Here is a 27041-nt window from a genome sequence, read left to right as displayed (position 1 = left end):
ATGGTATATGAATATGACGGAGAGGACGAGGATTGATGAAGGATCGCAGATGAATTTGGACGGAAGTATACAAACTGTATTTTATCTAATTTTGGCAATGTTTCTGGGAGCGAGCGTGGCGTTTACGGGGGAAAAGATTTATTCGGGAGGAATAAAGTGGGTATCAATTTAGATAATTATATGTATGCACATATTTACATGTCAAAATAGTGAAATTTATTTATGATACATATTTTTGATGAATATAAATATGCGCATATATTTAGGACAACTGAATACGTTTAGTGTCTAAGCACCGTCATGTCGTCATTGTCCTTGTTTTATCAGTTAGATATTCATCTTTAGGTTAAAGCTGGTAGGACATAATTCAATATTGACACAATGTCAATAGAATCTCGGATGAATTGTTGAACTTTGGGAGCTTTGGGACCGCTTTTAGAGACCGTGTCCAAAATTTGGTCATAATAAAAATCTTTGAACTGATACATAAATGCATGAAGACAAGACGGTTCATAGACCGTGTCAGATTATTTATTAAAGCGTTACTAATTTGTATCAATCACAATTAATAAGCTGGATATTCAACTCGTTTACATTTCAACTTTACAGAATTGTAATAATTATAATAAAAAGACGAACATTTTAAATATTTGTAGATTTCGACTCCATTAAAGCCCTATACGGGGAAGGAGAGTTTTGTCCTTGAGAATGCAAATTGTGACTTATCCGCCCTGTCCCAGAGTGAAAGTGTACCGTTGCATTTTGATATTGTGGTGACGGAGAGGAATATCCTGTCCCATTTCCGGTTGGGTGAACGATCTGTGTACTTTGGTATGCGACGCAGTGACCATTGTTATTGTTGTTTGATGATTGGAAAGTACGGAGAGGTCCAGTTGACCCTTGACCTGTCGGCCACTGGGTTGAGACAGAGGTCGAATTCGTGTTGTTGCTCAGCGGTCCAGTGACGTTGCTCGACTGAGCGCTGCTGACGGAATTGTTGCTCGCCGTGGAAGGCGGAGTTACGAAAGGATAGCGGGAATTTTGCGGGATAATGTGCGGGCTGAAGGTGGAGGTGGGGCCGAGAAGGGGGAGGAGCCAGAGCTTGAGGCGGGAGTGGATCTCTTCAAATGAGGGGCGTCGATGTGGCAGCTCGGCCCAACATTCGACCATCAACGAGTACATGCGGGGAGGACAGAGGTCGGGACATGGAAGGAGTTGACGAGAGCGGATGATGTCGACCACTTCTGGATTAGAGAAGCCGACGTATGGCTGAATGAAGGATAAAAGATGAATTAAAATTATAAGATCGCATAATTTTTTTTGGTAAGATTCAACTTGCGCTTTCACCTGTAAACTGTAGGAATAAATCTCCCACAGAACAACGCCAAAGCTCCATACGTCCGATTCTGTGCTGAACTTTCCGTACATGATAGCTTCCGGTGGCATCCATCTAAAGATTTGTATACAGTTACATTGTGCATATTTAGCATTACAGATGTACATGCAACTCCAAAAATACAAGGTTGCCACACTCACCTGACAGGAACCAATGATTTCGACTGAACACGGTAATAATCTGAATTATAAATCTCTCTCGAAAGTCCGAAATCTGAAATTTTCACCGTGAGACCATCCCCCACGAGAGTATTTCTAGCAGCGAGGTCCCTACGATAAACAAAAACAATTCTTGTAAACCAGACCCATCGTAAATCATCACAAAATATTTACTTCTTTATCTACCTGTGGACATAATGGTGCGCCGCCAAGTACTCCATCCCCGCCGCGATCTGCGTAGCAATGAAGAGCATCTCGTTGGCTTGGAGGATAAATGGGGCCAGAGCGGGGTCTGCCCGGGGGGAATGGCTTATGAGGAACTCGTGCAGATCGCCCTGACTCATGTGCTCGAAGAGGAGACAGCGCGGCTCCTCTCGCGTCACGACGCCCAAAAGACAAACAATGTTCGGGTGGCGCAGGTCACCCATCAGGTCAATCTCGCGGTAAAAGTCCTGCCGCGTCTTGGCCGAGGCGGATGGTTTCAGCGTTTTTATCACAGTTCTGACTGGCATGTCACCTTAAATAATAGATTAATCAGAGTTAATCTATGTAACCTCTTAAAAAAGTTAATTAATTTGGCGTCACCTGCACCACTTCGGAGCAGAGCTTCGCCCTTGTACACTTTTCCATACGCACTGCAACCCAGCTCCTCGAACAGGTGAACGTTTCCCACCGCCACTTCCGGCACGTTGAGATGGCTGTACGTATGTTTTTCGTACGAGGAGGAGATTCCCGAGCTTAGCCCGTTTAAAATGCTGCCCCCACCGCCGCTATTGTTGCTCCGGGTGCCCGACCCACTCAGGTTTTTTAGGAGATGATTCATCTCCAAGTGTTGCGTGGATCCCGAGAGGGGATGATGATTCGAGTGGTTCGACACTGTGAGAAAGGTGGGTGAGGAGGATGGCTTCTTTTTGTTGGATTGTCTCCCACGACGACAGCAGCAGCACACCACGCACAAAAGTAGGACCAGGAACAGAGAGGATAACCCGGCAGATAGTGTGAGCCATAGTTTGTCATCTGTGCAAAAAAAATAAATTCAACTCATGTGCCAATTATTCGCGAAAAAGTTGCCTGATTCGACTTTACCATAGCCAAAGAAGCCACACTGCTCAACGCGACAATGTTCCTTCACGACACGCCCAGAGCCAAACCCGTTTTGATTCACGTAGCACCACGGCCCTTGTTCTGCACCGGTCGGATTTCGGCAAAAGTTGTGTCCACCCATTAATTCTGGGTGATCGGCGGATTTGTACTCTTCTTTCTGACTTTGCCAAGGGTGACACCGCTGACCGGAAATGCCTTCACTGACTGGACCCCGATACTCGACCCCGCGTTCTTTGTAACAGGGCTGACTTTCGTCTACGAGGGGGAGTGCTGCCTGTTTGTTTGGGAGGCCGAGTCGGAGGCAGGTCGACCAATCAGGTGAGCCGACGGGGGGCAGGGTGGCGCACTGTGGGAGGGGCAGGTGCGGGTGGTGCTTGGCGAGTGTGTACTCTGACCTGCATACGGATTCCTCGAGAATCTCGCATTCTTCGCGACAGAGGCGGCGTGGGTGACCACTTTGTGTTTTTGGGGATGAGGTGCACATTGGAAATGAGTAATGACAAAGGGATGGAATTCCGAAGGTGGAACATTGCTCGGAAATGTCACTGGAAAAAAGTATTTTATGAAATTCTAGAAATGTCGATTTTATAATTGCTGGTAATTTGTTCTTACGGAGAAAGTCTGATCAGATTTATGGCTTCCTTTAATTTGGTCTCCAAGATGACTTGCGAATTTTCTGCGGAGACGTAGATTGTGCGATTCTCCAAATATTTGCGACATATTGAACCACGGTAGGGCTGAAAAATTGCAAAAATGACTCATTAGCTCCACCGGTTAATTTCATGAAGCTTTTTCATCGCAAACCTGACAGAATCCATGGCCATTTTTCGGTGGTTGCATTACGAATGAATCCTGCTCATCAGTCCTTCCACTGGATGAAGCACCACCACCATTTCCCGTGTTTGCTGCAGATATTCGATGGAAACTGTCGATTCTGTGCACGCTAAAAATGTACAAAAAGTTATATGAACATGCCTGAAATATGGATGTTTTTGCACCGGATGTCATGAAATTACATACTTTCCAGACTCTCCGATTTCAGGAAACGACTCGAATGCGCTGGGAAAATCCGGGATGACTCCGGAGTCAAGACCTGCAATAAAAATAATTTGCCTGGTATTATATAACCATCAATAAATCGCTTCTGGCTGGTTGGACCTTTATTATCCGAATTGTAATTTACAGACACATTAAAAACTTGTACCAATTCATACATAAAAAATCTATTCTGATATAATTCCTGGGTGAAAGTAAGTAAATTCCATATTTAAATTTCTACAGGGTGCGAACGTCCGATAAGTAAATTCATACTTATCCAATTTAGATCTTTCCCGACAAACATTCTCTTTCCTATTTTAGTCTTTGTGTAATATTTACGTACATAGTCAGCATTGGAGGAAGTTTAGTGGATGAAAGCGTGCATTCATTGAGTTGATCACCCATTTTACTTTCACTTTACTTTACTTCTGTACATAAACCTAAGAATATATGTGCACACACTTATCTCCCAACTGCGTAATAATGTTTCCATTCTATTTTATTGATTGCTCTTCAAATCGTCCACGTCCTCTCATTTCAAAGGAAACTGAAAGCACTTTATGTTTATTCTGTAGCGGAGTGAACTTCACAAAAGTTTTGGCTCGACCCATCCTCCTTCCCCGTAGTTTCGTCAAAAGTATAAATCACAAAGGACACACAGAAACGAACGACGAACAGATATCGAGCTCATGATTCAAACGGACTTTGGCAAAATACTCTTCAGAAGAGCAATCCAGAATTATTTGTGACGGTGTTATCTCTTTCAATGGCCGAAAATAAAAGTTATGTATGGTGGGTGCATGGTAAATTTGGTGAGTTAAATATGTATGGGTGTATGTTCAAGGGTCAAATTATTTCCTGGTTGGCGATGATGTTATCCTCATATTACAAATTGTAATTTCAAATTTCGGTACGTTTGCGTATGTAAATCGCCTGTTGTTTATTTGCTAATTTTGAAATTGCAAAAATTTTCATGTAAAGTTGAATACATATGAGAATTGTATGACAGTTTCTAGATTTTAGTAATTTTTCTCAGATAGCTGAACAAATATTATTAAAGAATCTCTGGTTTTCTTTATCTCAGTCAATTGAAGTAGAAGGACCATGACATTGGCGAGCAGACTGGCTACTTTTTTGGCTTGGCTTGCATGTCTTTTTGGTGAAAAGAGAGACAATGCAAACCAAAGTAATCTTCGTCCTGGCTGCACCACTCGTTGCCATCAATTACCCATTTCTATTCAGCTCCAGACCCAACAGGAAGAAGTAAGACTTGCTAAGAAACATTAACATCGCATTAAATTCTGTAGCCAGAGTGGATGGACATAAGAAGTTGTTACATCTTCACCCTCCACTTCATGACCCCATCTACCAAACTGAGGATGAGAACGAGTAATAGTAATATTTTTTACAAGAGTGGCATAAAATTGCAATCATTTCTCTCAACTGAGGAGGGTCTCATTTGTAATGGAAATCATTTCCGGCTGGCATGGGAACTGTCGCTTTGAAGTGAGAGGAGAGTACGGCGCTATGGGGACGGCGCTATGGCGACGATAAGGAATTACGCGACATTATCTTTACTGGGGATAAGACCACTTGCGAAAATTGGTGGAGATGTCGTCGTCATAAATACAGATAAATAAATAAACCGATAAAATCGTCCTCAATGTAATCTTTACATATCTAGAAATTTGAGCTTATTACGTAACACGATAAGAATATAGTTTTTGCGAAATTTTCGAAATTTCATTAATTCTATTACTGCAAACCTTGGAATTTTCTATTCCCAAATTTATCCAGAATTTTTATTTCGCAAGGCTATTTCGCAACGATTAGTTTGCAAACAAAAACTTCGACGTGAGCACCCCTAATACACACTCACTTCGCTAACTAATGACATAAATTGATCGGTACAAATTATTATTGAACATGACAAATTTCCAGATGAATTTGCTCAACTCGACTTTCAAATCGTCGACGCATGAAGCAGACAAACGAACCCAGCCCACGGGGACACTTTCACTCTCTGTCACTCCAACTGGAACGGAAGAGAAAGGACAAAGGAATTAATTAGAGGAAGCCAAACCACAACCTTTCCATCCATCGATTCACCTGTCTCCCCTCTTCACCGTTTTGCCCACTCGGCTCACTCTTTACAACCTATTTAATCAATAGCTCCCCTCCAAGCCGTTTACATACATACTTATTTACAAAGGTAGGACCACACCCACATTCACAAATTGAACCACATTCGGTGGATTCATGACAAACAAAATGAGGCAAAGGAATTAATTAATTCGGTATTTTCGATTGTCGTGAAAGGCAAATCATTATAAATCAGTGGTTTAATGATACAAATGTCGTTTAGGATGGAATAATAGGTTGTGCAAAACTAATTTTGTGTTTCACATTCTCGAGATGATCCAATTGTAGAAATCTTTCAAACGCTTAATTACAATAAATTAACGTGTCTCGATAACTCGATTTCAGGTGAATTAAACATTCTAAGTTTTAGTAAAATACCCGGAAATATATATGCATTAAGAACGTTTTGTTAGGTGCATATACTCACGCATTTCTGCATAAACGTCGGAAACATTACGATTTTAAATAAGTGAGATGTATGTATGCAAATACTTCCTGAGAAATTCACAATTTAACAATGGTCACGATAAGCAATCATAAGATCTATGACAAATAAAAATCTTTTAAATAAAACCTGACTTTTTCCCAGTGCTAACATACACATAAATATTTGGTATGCAAGTCTTGATCCTACGCACGGATAAAAGTGCGATACCGGACACATATCTGGCTATCTCGCCCTGTCGGGTGTCCATGTCACGTCTTTGTCTGTTATGATTATTTATTCCTCGATTCAACTTGTGCGTCCGACTATGTACACGTCTCAAGGAAAACAATGGACGTGAATGAAGGAACAATTGAAACTGGGAGCAAGTCCACGAAAAACAATAACATTCATATTTAGCCTGACAGCACTGACTAGCACACTTGTGACAGATGAATTCGTAATGAGAAGGTGAGACCAAACTTGACACGGAAATTTTTTGACGCAATTTATGCGTAGATGATGCAAGGTGCGTGTATGTATCTACTTATCGACGATATGAGTTACTCATCAAACGATAATTTGCGAGTGCAGTTTCATTTGTGTGCACAAATTCAGCACAAAATAATAATGAAAATTGAATTTTGAAATGATGAAAAATGGTTAAAATCCTGCATGTCTTGTTGATCAGATCGCAGATTAAATAAAGATAGCTACATACAAAAACCTCGTGTTTACATGTTGAAAATTCAATCAGGATGACCAAATTGAGAAAAGTCATGATAATAAGATGTGATTGACGACAATAAGTCCTTATCCATGTGACATACGTTTAAACGTGTAAGAGAAAAAAACGCATGTAATTCTTTCCATTTTTGGTGCAGGATTAGGATCGGTTTATCAGCGGATTTCATTACAATGTGCACGTGCGTCACGTTCCTGACTTTTGTACGTACATAGTTGTTTACTAGTGTTTCAGGATTAGTATAACATGGTGAAAGATACCAAGTGTCAGTATCTTTTATAAGATAATTCCAACTCCATAAATTGGGAAGCTTGTTATAAGTGCATACATAATGCTTACCTGGGTCATGAATAACGTTCAAGATCGCGGTAGATGAAATTTTTTTGGAAGAACCACCTCCGCCTGACACCTCGCACGTGTAAAATCCCTTGTCTAGCACTTCCAGACTACGAATTCGCAGCGTCGACTCGACAATTCGAATGGGAGAATTTTTTCCTTGGGAAGTTCTGAAAGTGTGAAAACCAATTAAATTTTGCTGGATTTCATGCATATTTTAAATTTCGAGATGAAATTCATCAAGTGTCAAAATTCATACAATTTCATGCAATTTTATAAAGATTTCAAAATATTATACAACTTACTTTCTGCGAGTGTGCCTGATTCGAAATCTGTCCGCTCGAAATTGCTCGAGCACTCCGTTTTTGAACCATTTAATCGTCCTTGGGGCAGGTACCCCTTCCGCCTCGCAGTTCATCCTGACGTCCATCCCCGCGTCTCTCGTCATGTTGGACAACTGCCGGAGAAAGCGCAGAAAATGAGGTGGCGAATTTGCGTCTTCGTCATACTCGGAGGAAGATGATGAAAGGTTTGGGTGGAGGGTGGCAATTGACGTTGTTGTCGTCGTCGTGGGAGCAGGTGACGAGGGGATGACATGCTGGGTACTGTTCGAAATAGAGGCTAATTTATTACGCACTTTATTATTAAATTGAAAAAAAATTAAGTAGAAAATAATTAGATTTTATCTATAATCTACACAATTCTGCAGAAAATTCGCGTGCTTATTTCAGATACATATACTCGCCAAAAACTTATTCTCGTGCTGCATTCCTTTTCAGAAAAATAACTAAATAAATAAACCGAAAAATGTGAAATTCTTTCATGTTTGCCAAGTTTGTGGTGCTGATGGGAGCCGTAAATTGGCCGAATGGACACTTTGCATGAACTCATTTCCCAAATGGAGAAGTCCACTTAACACGACAACCAAATTCTACACGAATACGGAAAAGTCTGTAAATATATTCTGTAATTTGCTTTTACAACTTCATTTCCTGCTAATAAATGATAATTTAAGGCTACTCGCACCCGGTCATATTTTACGATTATTTTATTATTATTGCCCTCCCTTGAGCCAAGGTAAACATGCCACCGAAATTATTTTCCTGCTTTACATGGCTTTCACAAAATAAAAATGGCACAATAAAAATTAAGATTAAATGCAAAAGCAGCATTTCTTTTATTTTTTTTCACGTGGTGCTGCTCTTTCGCCAATATTTTTCCGGAAAGAGAGAGCAAATTACAGAGGCGCTTCAGCTTTCAATATGTTTAACGAGGGAGAGAAAAAAGTCAGCATATTTCATCGCCCTGCAAAAAAAACGAAATGTGACTGCATTTCACTTTTTAGGAAAAAAATATAATGGAATTTCTGGAGTCAAAATCTGTTCCAAGACATTTTGAGACGAAGATGTTGTCTCACGCTGGTAATAAAACTCAAATAACGGGTTTGTAAGATCAACAAGAATGGAAAACTGTAAAGTTTTGTTATTCTTTCCAACCTCGTTTGGTTTGCTTTTTGTGGAAGAAAATGATTTTATTTTTGGTTTCTTCCCTTCGTTCTGGTGTGAGATTCTGGCGAGAGAGAAAGAGATGGAAAACTCGTGCCTTGATGGGTGGGAGGATCTGTGAGTGGATATTGTGCAAGTTTTTGGGTGGAAATGCAGCCTGTCCAACGCGATCTCCACGTCCTTCAGGAGAAACAGGAAGTGCAATGCAGTGCAGTTGGGTGAAAGAAATGACATGTGTTTCACTCCCACCGGCACGAATGAGTATCGAAAATAATGAAACTCTGATAAAAGCAAGTGAACCGATCATGGCGAAGAAGACGATTGAAATGTTTCCCATTTTAGTTTCTCCAAGTTGTTGGAAGGGACAAAAGTAATAACACAAAAGGTTAGAATTTCAATAAGTGTGGCTGCAAATTCGTCGAAATTCGAAGTCCTGAAGCATACTAAAAAATTATAATTTCTATGAAAACTGATTCATAATCAAATCAACGGACTTTATGTTATCTTAGAATTTGATGAACGCAACTTTTAACCACTTTTCAGAACTAAAAGGGAAACTTAAAGCTTTTGTTATGTTGTGTCAGTTGTAAATTAAACTGTATTTTCAGATACTTTCTGCCCATTTGAAAAGAAAACTTAAAAAAATGTTGCAAATAGATTTCCTTATCAAGTTTCCTAAACTATTGTACAAAATACTTATGCCCAATTGCCTTCAAACTGATTACTCTCCTCCCTGCTATCTAACAATACTGGTAAATACTCTACCCAATCTGACCCTCGGCCAGTCTCTCCACAAAAAAACAAGACTTTCTCCACCAAGACTTTAATTTTCTTCGTCATTCCATCCTAAGAAGAAGAAGAGAGGGGGCAATTCCATGTTGATGATAACGATCATGACGATGATGATGATGACGATAGGATACGAAGCTATTGAGTGAGGGGGAGACTTCTGAAAACTGTGTGGTACATAAGAAAAAGAAAGAAAAGCGACTTCTTCTCTCCAGGAAATGATTTATTGGACGGCGGTTGAAAAAATTCAGAAAAAAATGCATTTTTTACTTTCACATTGTACCAAAAAAATGGGATGGGTGCAGAGAAGGGCAGAAAATGGGGGAGAGAGTTACTTAAATCCACACAGGAAGAAGGAAGTGACAGAGAGAGATGAAATTTGGAGGAGGTAGTAAAAGTGTGTCCAACCTTTCACCACTTTCACCACTCACATGGGATAAAATCATGTAAAATGAATGCACTTTTACCACCGACCGACCGACCACAGACCACAATGGAATGTACGTACGAACAAAATCCTAAATGTTACATATCTCTGAAGCGACCGATCATACGGGGAAGAACGATATTTCATTTCGTGTCATAAATATTTAGTACGAAAGAGAAAGACGGTTAAAAAATATTATTCTGTTTGGGTTTAAGATTGCGGTTTACCGAATTTCTCAAAACTTGAACATGTGTAAAAAAGTCGAGATCACGCAAGTACAATTGGCAACGAGAAATTTGTATGTTTCTCAAAAAATGAGATAATAAATAAGTGTTTATCAACTTTGCATGACATTGCATTTATCTATTTCATGCTATTGTACAATTTTGAAGAAATTGTGTAAAATAAATTGCATTTATTTACAAAAGTTCCTTCTTTCATTCTATCTGCAAATGTATGAAATGCGTGCATACACGTTTCCGAATAAAAATAAGACAATGCTAAACCTAAATATCTAAAAGAATTCTCAGTTCGTCCATTTTCACAGATGAGACAGAAATTTTAAGCCACGACACTTTTTCTCCGAGAAGAGAAAAGATCTCCGGATCGTATTCCATTCCAGACCTCGTGCTTAAATGTCTGTCAAATTTCTCGGAATAAAAAATGATTCCCGTTTCCCCATAAATAATGAAAAACTTTTTGGGAACTTTCTCCCTCGTGTTGGTTTATGCAAAATATTTTCCCTAATATTATTATTCAGAGTCTTTATGAATTTATTTCTGTATACGAATGATGGTATTCTGGGAAAAATATTATAATAACAACTCACCCTAAATTTCGGTTGAAATCAGCCCCATGAGATTCGCCAAATTCCTGTTCGACATCCTCACCCTCATCTTCCTCGTCATAGTCGTCTTCGTCGGGGTCGTACTCGTCGATAGTGGTGGCGTGATGGGGGTCGTGAAATGGCCCCATGTCGTGCCCAGGGACTTGTCTCAAGTTGTTTTGTGAAGATGATGACATGTCAAATGTTTTGCCAGTCCACACTGAAATTCAAAATGTGTAAGGTTTTTTTAGGGTATGTGGAATTTTATACTGTGCGAATAATACATATGCAAATTTATTTACATACTGGCATGGTCATAAATAGTTAAAAATGTTGCATTTTAAATTGCAAGTTAAGTAAATATAAATTATTTATTTAGATTTTTTTGCATGTCCACGCTTTTGGGAAACCACGCCCGTTTAATTAAAATGTAAATGACCCGGATTTCTGTGCCCAGTAAGGTTCACTTCACTTTGATTTTGATTGACTGAATAAACTAATTGAAGCCTGAGTATGCTTGCTTCCCCCTCGTTTTGGTTTCCTCTGGTCTGCCGCATTTTTGTGGAGGGGAGAAAATCTGGTGGTGCGTGGTGTTGCTGGTGAAAATCTCACACAATTCATCGTTAAGCCTTTTCCACAAGAAACCGAACCCGCAACCGGGTTTCATTTCCTTAAATAATATTCTAATACACACGCCAAACCAGCCACGCCACTGGACCCCAGAAAGCTTAAGTTGTTCATTCCCCATCATCTGACAGCCAGCGAACCAGCCACGGTTTTCTTTTTCTTTGAAGTTAACATTTCTAACGGAAAAGAAATTGGATTTCTGATCCAGATTTGGTAATATAAGAGTTGGCAATGAAAATTTTGGGCACTGTCGGCTTTTGATGTCGGACCGACCGTAATATGTACCACTTGGTGCGGGAGAAAGTATTAGTCATCTCGGTGACAGACGTGGCAGTATATATTTTGGATTTTGGGGAAACTAGACGAAATGAAATGCCAGAGTCATAACTCAACCAGAACCAACAAACCACAGCCAAAAATGAGTGACATCGTAGTGAAATGCGTCTCGGTTTTGTGGGATGTCTGTTTTAGGAAACTTGATCAAACAAGTTTTCCCTTCATACTTTTGTCTGCAGGATGGATTACATATTTAAGCGACGACATGGATGGAAGTGATGTTTCTGCCAGCTGGGAAAACCCAGAGGAAAATGTGATGCGCTAATCAAGCCAGGATTTATTAATGGTATTGATCCAGACAAAATTTAAAATTAAAAAGTGTTTCTAATAACACCTTAACGGAACGGAACCTTTTCTCAATTTATCTTCATCAACTCTGTCAATCCAAAATTCAGACATGTAAATATGCAAATAAGCAATGGTTTTTAAGCGGGTGATTAAGTTTCCATCTGTCATTCTTTAGAGGAAATCTGCATGTTGAGGAAAAAACCGACATCAATTTTTTATTCGACACCACTTTCCCCTCTTTTTCACTCGAACACGCATCCACCAACTTTCCTCCACAAGTGCTTGCTTCACACCCCTAACAATTTCTTCAATTCGTGTCTTTCTGTTCTGTTTGCTCAATCCAACTTTACTTCAATCCAAATCCACCCATCAGAGATTCCCTTCGGTGAAGTTGTGTGATGGCGAGTAAAGCACACAAATTGTAGAATAGTTTTCTCGCTTCCGGCCTTTACAGATTCAGATTTAGACAGACTTTTATTCTGTGATTGTGGCAAGAGTGAGGGCTGCCTGATTCATATCTTTTCCTATTTGGTGATGTGTATCGCTACAAATAATCAATCCCACAATTTGAGCCAGTAGTGTTGTATCGGTATAAATGCATATTTAGAGAGCGTGTGGGTGCTACACTGTAGAAAAGCTTATTTTTATTCCAATTTAGCATTGCTGAAGGGTTTGTTTTATCTGTTATTGCGAGATTTGTGGCTTTTACTCTGTTTCGATTTTGTATCACTGGAGAAAATTTATACGTACATCTGTAGATAAATCTGTGAGCTGTAAGTGGCTGGTTTGATGGTGTTTCTTAAGTGAGTAGGTGTTCACATTATAGAGTTCAGAATTGATTGAAAAATTTGCGACTAATTTTTTTACAAATAATTTTCTGCTTGGAACTCAGTATTCATAAGTCCGAAAATTCTTTATTGGAAACTTATAATGGGCGTATTTAGTACAAGTTCGCATTGTTAGAAAAAAAACCTACTCCAAGCAACTTTGCGGGTGCAAAATTTCAACTCGATAGCTTTGGTTTAAAGAGAGTTATCGTGCGCACAGACGGACGCACAGACGGACGGACAGACAGACATCTGGGTAAATCTATAAGGCCATCTTAAAAGGCCTAACAAGGTTCCCAGTTTAACAAAAAAATTAACTTGAAATTCATTTGTGAACTTGCGCATTTCTAAGGCTAGCATTTATGTCGCAGCTTTTTTTAAAATTATGTTGCGATACGAACATGCGGACTCGTATGAATGAATACCCCCAATATCTCACCTTACTCGACTTTCTCTGCCTTTATACGAGTATTCTGTACATATTTATATGCACATATTGCACCCTTCAGCTCCACTAAATACAGATTCTCTCCAATATTACCGAAGACTTTTCCTAGTTCGGAAACATGAGACAGTTTCAACCACCACCACCGGAAAATACGGTCCCCTCCTTTCTGTAAGTCAATATAACTAGCATTGTTCTCCCGTTCAGCCAAAGTGGAAAAGTGACAGCAAACATTTGTTTTTCGGGGACACACTCACTTGAATGATTTTGGGCAAAGGTAAATAAATAATATTTCCAACGACATGTGCAGTTCTTATTTGTTTGAACGGTCCACATTATGTGGAATCTTCTCGTGGAAATCGTATCCCATTAGGAGCAGGGAGACACTTGGACAGTTATTGGGATTCGTGGGATGATAAGGACGGTTCTTTGTTAGAAATGAATAGTGACAAATGGGTGTGGACAGATGCTGGTTGGCAAACTTGCGTTTTCAAGAGAAAAGTTGGGGGAGTTGGATGGAGAGAGAGAGATGACTCATTCAGGCTGAATAAGCAAATAACTTAATAATAAAAGTGGAACATAATAGATATTCTTCGGTCATTGGTTTTTGGATGAATATGGACAATTTTAGATAAAGTTTCAAAATATATGGATCGATAAGTAATGATAAGTTAATTGCAAATTTGTCAATCGCAGTTTGACGTATTGCTCAAAATGCGTCTGTCTTACGTACCTGTGTGGTCAAAGTCGGAGGTGCTGATGAGGGCGTGGTGATCCACGACCTTGTTCCCCTTCACAGACACCGAAATCATCTACGGTCGTCGACTCGGTTTTCTCCACGCGGACGCATCAGTTTAGAAAATTTGTAAAAATGGCAACTTTCACTTTACTGTTTAAAAAGTATGTTTTTCCTCACAGAATGCACGTACTTCAAGGATGGGGAAGTGTCAAATTAGTGTATATAGTCACACAATACGTGATAAATGGATACAGTCAGAAATTCAGAACTTTTGATTCCAGTTGTCGATCTTCTGTAAATTAAACAAAAAGAATTTATCAATGTTTGAATTTCTAATCAGATTGGGAATTTAACACATATTACTCGAGTTTTTTTATCCGCATACATATGCTACATAATTTCTCATTCAACTTATTTAACCAGTCATTTCATGAACAAATTTTTACCTTATAAATATTTTATCCGACCTTTTTCATATCGTTATCCTCATCCCTACAGGATAACGACGCGAAAAAATCCTGGTTGTCATTATCACAGCGTCATGTCGTCTCAATTAATGACCATGACTGACAAGCCCATTCGCACATTGTTTCACTCTTTCATCAAAAACCAGCCTAGAATTTTGGGTGTGTTTTTATTTATCTAGAAAACCAGCACTAACCACCCACGAGTTGGATGCGTTAATTTGTTAAATAAAACTAGACAATTGTGGATTTGCTGGTTTACTCCTCTGCAAATAAATTCTAATTGTAGTTTTATGGCGTAGAGGAAAAAAAACACATTACAAATCTACGAATCCATTCTGTAAATGTTCTAATCGTTATTTCTCCATGCTTAATATCATTCAAAACCTGTTCTACCGAGGTCGTAAATATTTTTGATTGCACTGTGTGAAATAACGGACGGAGGAACTAGCCTTGTTAAATTCTGATTTGTGGTTTTCAAGCTTTTCACAAGATTTGCATTTCCTAAGTGAAATACAAGCATGACAAATATTCAGTAAATATATAAGTTTGCTCAACAATTTGGTCAGGATGGCTAAAATTTAAGTGTGATTTGATTCCTGGTTGATTTAATCCGTTGATTTATTCAAATCCACAGGTGAATTGCGACAAATGTTCGACACTGACTAATACCCGATGTGTTGGCAAATTAATTTCAATACGAGCCTCACCAAGCATTCCACCCCTGATTTATGATGGTGGGCTTATCTCACCCGATAAATTGCCACGAATTCCTCACTATCGACTGGAAACAAGTCCTTGTTTGGTTTGATTCACTTGATTGTAATCCTATTAAATTCCGATGAAACAAGTTGACATTTCTTGAAAATGTGAAACAAGAAAATTGTATAGGTTTCCAACCTTGAAATTGAAATAAAAAATATGTTGCATTTCCCTTTGCGATGCAGTTTTGTTGCAATATCTCATGTTTTACAGGGCAATATTGTTTTTAAACATTTTAATAAAAAGCATGTACACGTTTCTCTCAGCGTTAAAGAAAGCTAAACCAATAAAGCCACGAAGTATGAGAATTTTTGGGTGGGATTCAGTTTTTCTACCGTGTGCTCTTTTTCTCCTTGTCTTGTTCACTGCTCCAGAGTTTCAAAAAAGTTCAACAAGAACGAAGCTGATGGTTTGGGAAGGTTCCCAAACGTTGCGAAAAGGTTGGTGTGGGCCAAACTTTGTAAATACAACATGTGTACCCACTTATACACGTGTTCGGAATGGTGGTTAATTGGCCCTCCTCCAGCAAAGACTAATCTTGATGAAAGGTTTCGATATCTCAAATCCTGTTGGTCTGATTTAAATTGCAACATATCATTTCATGTATCAGGTTGAAATCCACCCGAATTTTCAAAAACTAAAAAATCATCAGCTTTTTTAGAAAACTTATTCCATTACCTTCTTGAAGTTAAATGTTCCTCATTACACAATTTGAAATAGGAAATTCATCACACCCTTCGCTTCGTTGATCTCTCAAGTTTCAGTTACATTAAGTGCATCACTTTGTTAACTTTTCCTGTATTTGCCTTTCGCTCAGGTTGAGATCGATCTCTCTTTCCAGCACGAAAACCGATGGAGGGAGCCCAAAATGCAAATAGATACCACCATTCGTATCTCATCTCCTTCTGGATAACATAATGTGGCAAACTCACTCCATTACGGTACATACGCGGCTTGAATGATGCACCCGTCCCCAGCAACCCTTTCCCCCATTCATCTCATTTTTTTTCGGAAAGCGAGAAGCCGAATATTTATGCCAGGAAGGAATTTTAGTAATGATTTGAAGACGATCAACTACACGACCCGTTGAGAGATAAGAACCATCCAAGAAGGACTGAAATAGTGTCGGACGACGACTCTTTTTCGGTGGCGGAGGGGAAATTCATTAAAAATTTTCTTGAGACGTGGAAGCGACGTGATCATGAAGTCGTTGGAAAGATGATTGAAATGTAAAGAGAACCCGAAACGAGATGAAAACCGGATACAGTACAGTTTTGTACGAACATAATTCGTGCCGTGAAAGTGAGGAAGGATGAGATAAAACACCTCGAGGCGAAAGCAGTGTTAAAACAAAGTATGAAATTGAAAAGAGATGAGTTTGAGGATGAGTTGGAGGCAGGATGTAAAATAATTTGGGGTTTAGTTTACTTTGAATTTATTGGATGACGATGAATAAAGGTGAAATTGGATGTGTAAGTGAGGGATCGATTTGACTGGTGAAAGTGAAACTGAAATGTAGACAGATACATAAATATAACTACTTACTTAACAAGCAATAATTCCCGGAGGCACAACTTTCCCTGGAAATTGACTTCATTTCGGGGTTTGGTGAAATTCTGAAGCAACATCCGCAAATAAATGTGTAATCATGAAAATCGTTAAATAAACAGGGAGAAATTGAATAACTGTGGCAGATCTGAATCTTCAAATAGTGCAAATACACTTGTCAAATTTCGAATTGGTTTGGTTTGAAGTCACACAAATTGTTTAACTCCAGAGCCATAAATTGTACCCCGTGTACATACGACATTATTGGCTGGGAGAATTTATTTTATTGCTTCACGCCTAAATCAACAGAATTTCTGCGGCCTATACATTTCTGCACACTAACAACAATTGTACAGCCTTTGAGAAGAAGTGTGGGTCTGTCGAGGTCAGATAAGTTTTTCATTATAAGAGTTAAATGTCCGTAAAACATAAACTCCTCAGTGAAATAACGTAACATGGGGAGAATCACTACTTAAACAAACCTGCGAGCAAATAAAGCTGCTTATTTAGAAAGGAGTTGCAATAATAGAATTGCCCACAAATCTCTGGCTTTGAGGAACAGCTTAACTAAATCCGAGGAATAGCCACAAAAAGATCCTCGCCTGAGCAAATACATAAGTTGCAGGAAAAGCTCAGTCATTTTATGAAACTGGTCAACCAAACGGCCAAGTTGTTATGTGGTTTATACATATATGATACTGACCAATGAGTCCTGGAGAATTAACTTAATAATACTACTATTAGAATTTGTCAAAATATCTATGAAACCAAGCTAAAATTTGTGTAAAATTTCAGCTTTAATTAGCAGTTTTTCCACAAGTACAAATTTGATCTTAAACTATCTATTTCCTATTTTCATTCAGGATTCATTTCATCTCACTCAGGATAAGTAAATTTGACGTCAAAGTCTTCATTTTCCTCATCATGTTCCAATCTCTCCCCCATTATTAAATTTCCCACTACTCACTAAAAATTAAATCACAATTATTACATGAAATATCTCACAAATACCTTTCTCTTCCTTCCCTACGTACTCTCGTTTTATTTACCATACGATCCTCGACGTCATCACTCTCATTACTAATAGCATTGCAGTTGTGACGTCGAGGGTCGTATGGTAAATAAATGGACTGTAGATGCATAACTTAAGTGCAAACCATTTAGTTCCAACTTTCACTCGCCTAGTCATCCTCAAAATTGCTTAATAATAATTTTCTGATAAGTATATATTGACGAACGGTGGGGGAGAGAATTCATAAATAAATGCATGTTTTGAGTGACAGTCGACTTGTCACTCCTTCCTCCCTCGTATTCTCCATTCATCGTCAATATCATCACATCACAAGTTCCTTCTTGACAAAGGGTGAGTCACACTTTAAATTAAATACAGCTTTTGCTTGCAAAGGGTGTGAGTGAGAGAGATTTCAAACGAAAGTGTGAAATTAAGCGAGTGAGCGATAATGATGGCGATGAGTGTAAGTGAACTGCTAAGCTACTTCAAATTTTCAATTCCGTTCTGTTCACTAAATTCTACGTAAAAGAAGGTCAAAAATAAGGGTGACTGAATTTGTGTAAAGTTATGTGTGCATTCTTCGTGTAAAATTGGATCAAAATTTCATCAATCAATCAAAATCTGAAATATTTAATTTAATTTTTTGAAATATTAAATGTTGACTAAACAAAAGTGCTGCATATGAACTTTAACTCGTATTTTTTACAACTTGTCTCAAAATAGCGTGGACGCTGATGATCCCAAACGATAAATTGGTTCTGATTGAATTGACTGACTGGCAGTCACTGCTAAGAAGAATCCAGTTGTATAAATATATTTATAAATTGCACTTGAATCGAATCTCAGCGTGTGAAAGAGCTGAGTTCATTCAACACTTGGTACATATGTAAATTCGAAGTGAAAAATTTAACTTCATGACGATGAAAGTGAAAGATTTAAGTGTAAATGACAAATGCCAAATTAAATGTTGCAAGGAGGGGAAGATTGAAATCAAATTGGATTCGACGACTATGCTCGTGGAAAGATGTTGTATGTATTAGAAGATGAAATCGTTTGGTCAGTTGGTTTGTGTTGGCTATTGGTCAGATTATTTTACAATGTCAAATTATGCAAGTTGTCCTATTATGGTTTGCTCGTGCTCTTCGTAGTTCCATCCAATGTCATGAGGTTCAAGTTAGTTCTGGCTGTAAAATGCGGAGGACATTTCATTTCCAACTTAAGGAGGGAACGACACGCGTAATTGTGTAATTGTGCTGGACACCAAATTCAATTCCGCTGGTGTGACGGACCCCCCGCAAGTATTTTGGGAGGAAGAGCAAATTGAGGATTAATGGTTATGCCATTTTCGAACGACTGGCTGTAACATGAGGGGAAATTATAGAGGTGTATGCATAAGAGTAGGGTTGCCCCGGGTACCGGTAGTTACCCGGTACCCGGCATACCCGGCCTGTTTTACCCGGTATCCGGCCGGGTAGACTTTACTACCCGGTCTACCCGGCCGGGTAATTTAAATGTTCAATTTTTTGCAAAACCTTACAAAAAAATTATAATCCGATGAATTTCATTTTTGGCCTTGGTGTAAAATAATATATTTTGAAAGAATGAGTACAAACTCGGCCAATTCTTAGGTGGAAATTATTATACAGATATTAAAATAACGTTGGGCGCACTCACGTCAACCCTTGCATATCTCCCAGATTAAGCATGACAATATAACTTGCAATGTTTTGCGAAATTTGAAACATTTCTCAAAGCTTTCGCTAGAAAACCATTGGTTTTGCTAATTTGTCCAGCAATTAGGCACATTATAATTTAGCAAACTCATCCTCCCGATTCTCAGCGAAAAATAGTGAAAACAGCCATGAAAACAAGATGAAAACAGGCGTCTTTATCTGTAATAGATCTGCGAGACTTTCAAAGTGATATTTTGCGAGTCTCCTCATGAAACAAATTTTTGAGTTACACAAGTTTGCTAAATGGGTGGCGATGATAAATAAGACATTGTCGTGAGTACGCTCTGTGTGAGCCCCACATCTATGGCACATACAGATTTTTTTGTAAATATTACTTTTATCTGAAATTTGATATGGAGGTTAAAAATGACTTATGCTTAACAGATACAACTTTACAAGTCCAAGATTTTAAAAACCCCAACCTCATTTTTATCGGCAGTGTCAGTCAAGCGGAAGGATTAGTAAGTAAATTAAAGATTAGGTGACAAGTACTAGGAAATATTTTCAAAAAAGCATTCGACCAGCCACATCACAAGGGGTGATAGTCCGGTCAAGTCGGACACAAATTTAGAATGGGACTTTGTCCCAGACTCAGGTTAAATGAAGTCTGTACTTTATTGCAACTTTTTAAAACTGGTAAAATTGTTGCAAATTCTAGAGAAAAGTACAATAACTCCCTTTATATTTAATATATAAATATTACCCGGTACCCGGCCGGGTAGCCGGGTACCCAGCGAAAATTTTAGGCCGAGTACCGGGTAGCCGGGTACCGGGTAGTAGCACTACCCGGGGCAACCCTACTAAGAGCAGCGTAGATTTAAGACCGCTGTGCATTTTAGTAGAGTGAAAAGGTTGTAGAAATAGACAGACAAAAAAGCTGGGTTTAGAAATTTGAAATTATTTTAAGTGCAGTATAACTTGAGGCTTATGCATTTTCTAGTTTAGCACGGAAATGGCAACATATGTATGAATGTAAATCCTGTGAGGACCGAGGAGAGGTGATCTAATTGGGCAGTCGACCTCAAGCAGTTTCATGAAAGTAAGAATGTGCCAATTTGCAACTCATCCATTCATTAGTTACTCATTGTCCCCGTCCATCATTATCAGAGAAGTTGTCACCAGAACATAAACCACTAACGAGCTGTTACAAGTCCAAATTTCAAAGGAAGATCGAGCTGAAATTTAGCCAATTTGCAATGCGAAACGAGCCACTCGTACGGCACTCTTGGGATTTATTAGTGGTTTGATAAATTCGTAAATAATTATATGCTCTCGTGCACAAAATCTTGTCCAAGTCGCAGGTCTTGAAAATTAGGGAGAAAATAAGTCTTTGAATGCCATATGCTTCTATTCAAATTTATTAATTGTGAATATTTTAGTTTGGAAAATAAGTGTTTTGACAAATAACTGAAAATGAGCGGATTTAATCAATCTTATTCATTTCCATTCAGTGGCAAATTTTAATTTTACTGTCTGAACTGAAACAGCCTTTTTGGGGGTCTTACATATTTTAAAGAGATTCCAGATGTCACTTCTCCCACAAGAAAGTAAAGTTGGTATTTCTTTACTGCATCAAACAATTCCTGAAGCAAACTTTGTACATAACCAAAATATAAAGTTTCAGCATTAAGCCAAATTGTGTACTTGTTTGGTAAAGTTTGTGTAATTGTGTCCTATTAAAAACAAGTTTGTATTGTGTGTGAGTGGAAAAACTTTATTCTTTGACATTTACGAATTTCATCGAAATTTGAGCACATTTATGTTAATGCCGGTAATTTAAAAACTTGCTTGTCAATACGAATCAAATTGCTTAAATACATATTTATTTACAAGATGAATCCATTAACCTAATCGTATTGGAATTGAAGTCGACTTTACATTTTCCACCAATAATAACTGTTTCGTTCCTCCAATGCGAACGTTGATTCGTCTCAATCTCAGGAAATCGCGTTACGTAGGAGAACACAGTTGGAATCTGAACGATGCTTTCGAATGCTTTCAAATATTGAACGTTGACTAAAACTGTTTTGACACCCGACACCCACCATCAGCTCGTGAAATTTGAGCATAATGGAATTCGCTCAGAACAACGACGCCGTCAAATAACAATCAACTACTTTAAGAAGCACGTACTTCTATGCGCCCTATTCAATATTATGTACACGTACATGTATTTTCCCATCAATATTCTATATACATATTATCTACGCCTTTCAAGTACCAACATCGCAATGTGTTTATAAGCAATCGATTAGGTGACGAAAACTGAATTACATAAATCTTTGCATAGTTAGCTGAAAAAAACTTTTGCAGCTTGACTCAGCATCTTTTAAAGCTCGTATTGGCGTTAATCTTAAATATGTTATCAAAACCAAGTAATGTATGAATTTTAAAATTTTAAATTTTATATAAATTTTTTAAAATGAGTTACATAATTAATAATATAGCTTAATGCAGTCCCAAAGTATTTTCCACCTTGCTAATTTGCATTGTATAAAATTGCGACACAAAATTGTACGTGTCACGCAATCAGAGTTGCATATGCACATACATACATCACAATTATTATCTATTCAAAGTCCAGGCACACGCAAGCTTGGAAAGCTTGTTAACCGAAACTAATCCGGAATTAATTTCCATATTGGCAAGTTCTGCATGCACATTAATGGAATCGTCATATTTCAGGTGAAAATCCTTCCTTGCCCGCAGCACAGATAATTGTGCATGTAACAATGTGCATGAAGTGATTTTCTCCCATTTCGACCTGACCAATTGTAATTTATTCACAGGAAAAAATATGCTCGCCCGTATTTTTACGCTTATATCTATATGCATCTTAGATTTCATAGACCTATTTTTTGGTCATAGCCATTTTTTCTTCATAGTCCGTCTGGTCAAAATCGGAGAAATCGTCTCCCATAAATGCATACATTGTAAGAAATGCACCTTACAGATTATATTCCCTGAGGGACATGTGAACCATAAGGGTGCGTGATTTAATGTCCGTTGTTCCATCTTGTATTTAAATAATGAGCGAGTATTTATTGCTCTGTGTGTGTGGCTGTGTTTAAGCAACAAGCAGGAAGGTTGATGATGAGGGCTTAATGCTTATTACTTGTACTTGTTGATACATAATTCACTTTCTCACCTCTCGTTTAGACTAGAAACCACTTGTTAACTTGGAATCGAGTGGTAGTTACGAGGAATTTGGGATTTATGGGTGTCCAGCATGCACATAAATAACCATAACAAGTCCGATAACTTTGTCATAAGGAGACATGAATCTGTGCAGGTGTGTGGGCTACATACTCATCCGCGTAATTATTGGACAGAGAAAATATGGACTGGATTATGTTATAGGATATATTTTTACATGCAAATGTGCAGCGAGTATGAACATCCAGGGATATTTAAAGCTGCTGGAGTAAGACGAGTCTCAAAAATCGTAAAATTTAAACGCATCGAACACTGGATTTTATTGGATGGAGGGCTACAAAGGAGCAAGATGGTGTGTAAAATTCTAAGAAATATGTAACTTCTAAGAGCAATTTCATTGGTCATGTAAAATTATTTGTGCATGTAAATGGCTAAAAGTGACAAAAAATGTAAACCAACCGTAATTTGTGCCACGCCAAGAACACGAAATTGATAAGGAACGGTTGATGAGGGTGACTTCTAAGGGACAATGGGACATTTTTCTTTCTGGTACATATATTGTTTTTACTACATATGTACATTCATACGTATATTCGTCGTGGTGACCCAAAGGAGAATAAAATTACGTCACACCTTACATACACTCTTGTACATAAACTCTTTTGTACCACCAACCATTACAAATACTTTCGGGAAATAAATTGAAATATGAGAAGGGATTTATTCGTATTTATAAAGTTATGCTGAACCCACATGCATACGTGTTGCTTGTTATGATTACATGAATCCATTCATGTCACAACAAGTAGTGGTAATGAAATGTAATACGACAATCACTGCATGACATGAGATGAATATAAAAACCAAACCACATATTCAAACAGTAATAATGTTGAGGTGAAGGTGTGATATTTGATTCGATCCGTATTATACCAAAACCATCCCACGGAGTCCAAAGGAAAACATACAAAGTGAGCATGAATCACTTTATGAAACAGAAATGGGATTAAATTTCCTTATTTTTTCACCGTCTGGTTTTTCGGCCTGAGTTTGTGTCTTGGTTTATTTTTCCGGACAGGACTGGACTTGATAAAAGAATTGTGCATGCATTGCAGACTTTTTAAGACAGTTACATAAACTGGAGTTAAATTGCACTATTTCCCACGGCCGTAGAAACGTTTTCGTTGTGGTTATGAGATGATGACTTCGGATTAGCTATGGAGATGCAGAATTTGAGACTGAAATTTTGGATCTCTAGCGAAAGACAATGTTAAAAGATTTCTAATGTGTTTAACAATGTTATAATTTTCTAATAAATTACAGAATTCCGCGAATGAAACGTGCCCAAAATATTTTTGGCAAATTATTATGCTAGCAAAACCAATAATTTATGTAACCGTACACAGGCGAACTACTTAATTTTGTGGTGTACGATGTTATGTTGTTCATGTGACAATTGTTTATCCAGATGCATAAATAAATAGGTATGTACATATCCAACCTCATAAAAAATAACCCCCCATTAAACAAAACCTGCTTAAGCGCAAATTGCCCATTGTTTTATCATGATGTGAATAATTCGGTCATTTCTATTCGGTTCGTGTTTTTGGAATCATGTAAATTCTAATACGTTAAATACATAGATTAAAATCATTACCGAGTGAATCAAATGAATGGAAATACAATTATTTGTCTTTCTTAACATGAAATTTTATACAAAAACCCAACTTGATAAGTGCTTATTTGAAGAATGTGAAATTAAAATTGCTTTTAAACCCAGAAATTTCCCCTTGGATTTCTATTCCGTTTCTTCATTTATTCGGTTGTAAAGTCACTCAATTTTCTGCTTTGAAATCTCAACAAGTGCGCGTGTTTCATTTGTTGGTGTACATAAAAGCACACTTTACCGACTGTAAAGTTCCCATTGCACAAATTTCATTTTCTGTCACTTGTACAATCACATCACATTTCTCACCCCACCATTAAAAGATTTCAATTCTATTAAGCACCTTCCTAACTCGATTGATCAGCTACTGAAGTCGGAGCCATTTTTTGGGGTGGATGAGAAAATCAGATTTCGTACAGGGAAATTTTTTTTTTCTGAGAAAGCCAATTTGAGTTTGGTTGATTAAAGTCCGTAGGAGTACGAGTGAAGAAATTAAATTGTGAGTGACTTTCACCTACAGCGAACGGGTTAGTGGATGTCATTTCATGCATGAAATTGGATTTCTGAATTAGAAGTGATTTAGACCCCAAGAATTTGGGGGACAAATTTTATATGACGGTTGAATTCATAATGTTTATCGATATGTGCTGGGAAAGCTAATTTTATGCTGTTTAATAATCTAGTGAGCAGAAATCGTTGTAAAATTACAGATTTCTGTTGTTCAACCTGGTTTAAATTGATTTGATTTAGTGCTACGCATGGCGAAATTGATTGACAATGACAAGATCAATGTTATTGTTCCAGTTAACCCCAGTTTTGGTAAGATACTCATGCATGGAGATCACTAATTTTAAGATAAGTAGACGATAAAAGAAGGAACAATGCAAACATACAGGAAGTAGTTAAAGCTGTGTATCTGGGAGGTCATAATTTCTGAAGCATATGTAAATGGGTAGTCATATTGGTACATGTCGTAAATACGAGAAGAATACATACGTACGAGACGAGACGCGATATGCTTGCACAGTTGTCTGTACATCTGTCCAATTGTGCAGTTAATGTAAAAATAAATGTAAAATGTCATAAAATGTGCAGACTTGTGCATGTATGCAGGCGAATATTGTAATATTAGAATGAAAGACGACTTACCTATACTTTTCCAGAAATAGTTTGATAACAATCCTTATTCCATAGTCAAGAGTATCCACGTATGGTATTTCGCACTGTTAAATTTGCACGCTTGCTATAAAATTGGTATCTAAAATTTGCACAATTCCAGCAATTACACAAGCTGGGGTCCAATTCTGGTACATGAATAATTACATAGATCTATTTGACAGTTATTATCCTCTAGTAGTATTTATTAATTACAGAAGCCATTTTGTGCATGGAAGTTGGAAATCGTATAATAATTTCTGATTATTTCACAATTACAAAATCCGTCTTACAAATACCTTCTACAAGGTAACAAAACTAATACAATTGCACATTTCCTCGTAAACGGCACAAGAGTCACTTACAAATAACTCTACCAAGATTGAAAACTATGTACAAATTTTCACAAGCTGTTCCAATAAAGTTTTCTAATTTTAAAATCCAAAAAATCCATCCACTCAAATCCTTCCAAAAACACGTCAGTAGCCGATCTCAAGTAGGCTTGTTAAATCTTTCCGAGATAAGAGACGCAACGGGGTTCTGATTCAATCCACGTCTGGAGTTGAACTGGGGAGAAGTTGGTTTCGAAAACTGGTCTCATGAACCTCGCTCCATCCTCCCCAACGAGGAAAATCCACTGCACAATTCTCCCATCACAGTCCACGCACCACATCATAAATACATAGGTTACATAACAATGGAGAATATCGCACCAGGAGGACACAGCAAAGTTGAGTCAACCCGACGACGACCATGTACATAAATATGTACACAGCTCATCCTCAGAATCTGTACAGAATGAAAATACGATTCATCACTCTCCAGGATAACAAGAGTTCATGAATTAAAATAGAACCGACTCAAAAGTAGGGATGACACCTTTAACGTCTCAGAATTGTAATAATTTAATGGCTTCAACTTTGACCCGAAGGAATACAATTAAATGGACAGGTTACGCAACAAACCTTCCACATTGTGATGATTACTTAGGATTAGTAAAAGGAAGTTTCCTCCTAATGGGAATTGTCATTATGACGAAATTGTGCATTCTCTCCCTTCGCGAAAGATAAAATCCTTCGGGTGACTAGTCCACGTCGTAAATGTTGAGGTTCGTCTTGAACCAAGGAAACCAAAGTAAATGAAGCAAGGAGAAAAGGTGTGTGTGTTTTGGACAGGAATTTTTCCGTGTTGACTTTGACATGCTTGCTTCATAAGAAGAACACATTTCCTTGCTTCGTCATTGTCAGGACCAAAATATTTTGGAGACCTCCCGGAGTCCGAGTTCTTATGTAAAAGTGCTCCCTTCATCTGTAAATACAGCTCTCCAACCAGACTGGAAGGAACTCGACTGTCAATCTTCACATAATGTATTTCTGGACTGGCTCGATTTTAT

At 38.1% G+C, this 27041-nt stretch overlaps 1 protein-coding gene across 1 annotated transcript; it reads right to left on the bottom strand.

Moving 5' to 3' along the window:
* Positions 1 to 491: 491 nt before the first annotated feature.
* LOC110857824 (tyrosine-protein kinase transmembrane receptor Ror) lies at positions 492 to 26318 on the bottom strand. The gene is made up of 14 exons (XM_022106434.2): positions 25643 to 26318; positions 14147 to 14444; positions 10894 to 11110; positions 7649 to 7948; positions 7347 to 7513; positions 3679 to 3751; positions 3463 to 3601; positions 3271 to 3395; positions 2641 to 3203; positions 2140 to 2571; positions 1741 to 2071; positions 1537 to 1665; positions 1348 to 1450; positions 492 to 1269 (listed from the first exon to the last, which is right to left on the bottom strand). Exons 2-14 carry the CDS (start codon positions 14223 to 14225, stop codon positions 643 to 645), a joined length of 3285 nt encoding a protein of 1094 aa, XP_021962126.2. The 5' UTR covers positions 14226 to 14444; positions 25643 to 26318; the 3' UTR covers positions 492 to 642.
* Positions 26319 to 27041: the final 723 nt, after the last annotated feature.

The sequence above is a fragment of the Folsomia candida genome, unplaced genomic scaffold (assembly GCF_002217175.1).
Source record: "Folsomia candida strain VU population unplaced genomic scaffold, ASM221717v1 Fcan01_Sc019, whole genome shotgun sequence".
Classification (NCBI taxonomy): Eukaryota; Metazoa; Arthropoda; class Collembola; order Entomobryomorpha; family Isotomidae; genus Folsomia; species Folsomia candida.
This window is presented reverse-complemented; position numbering and strand designations above follow the sequence as displayed.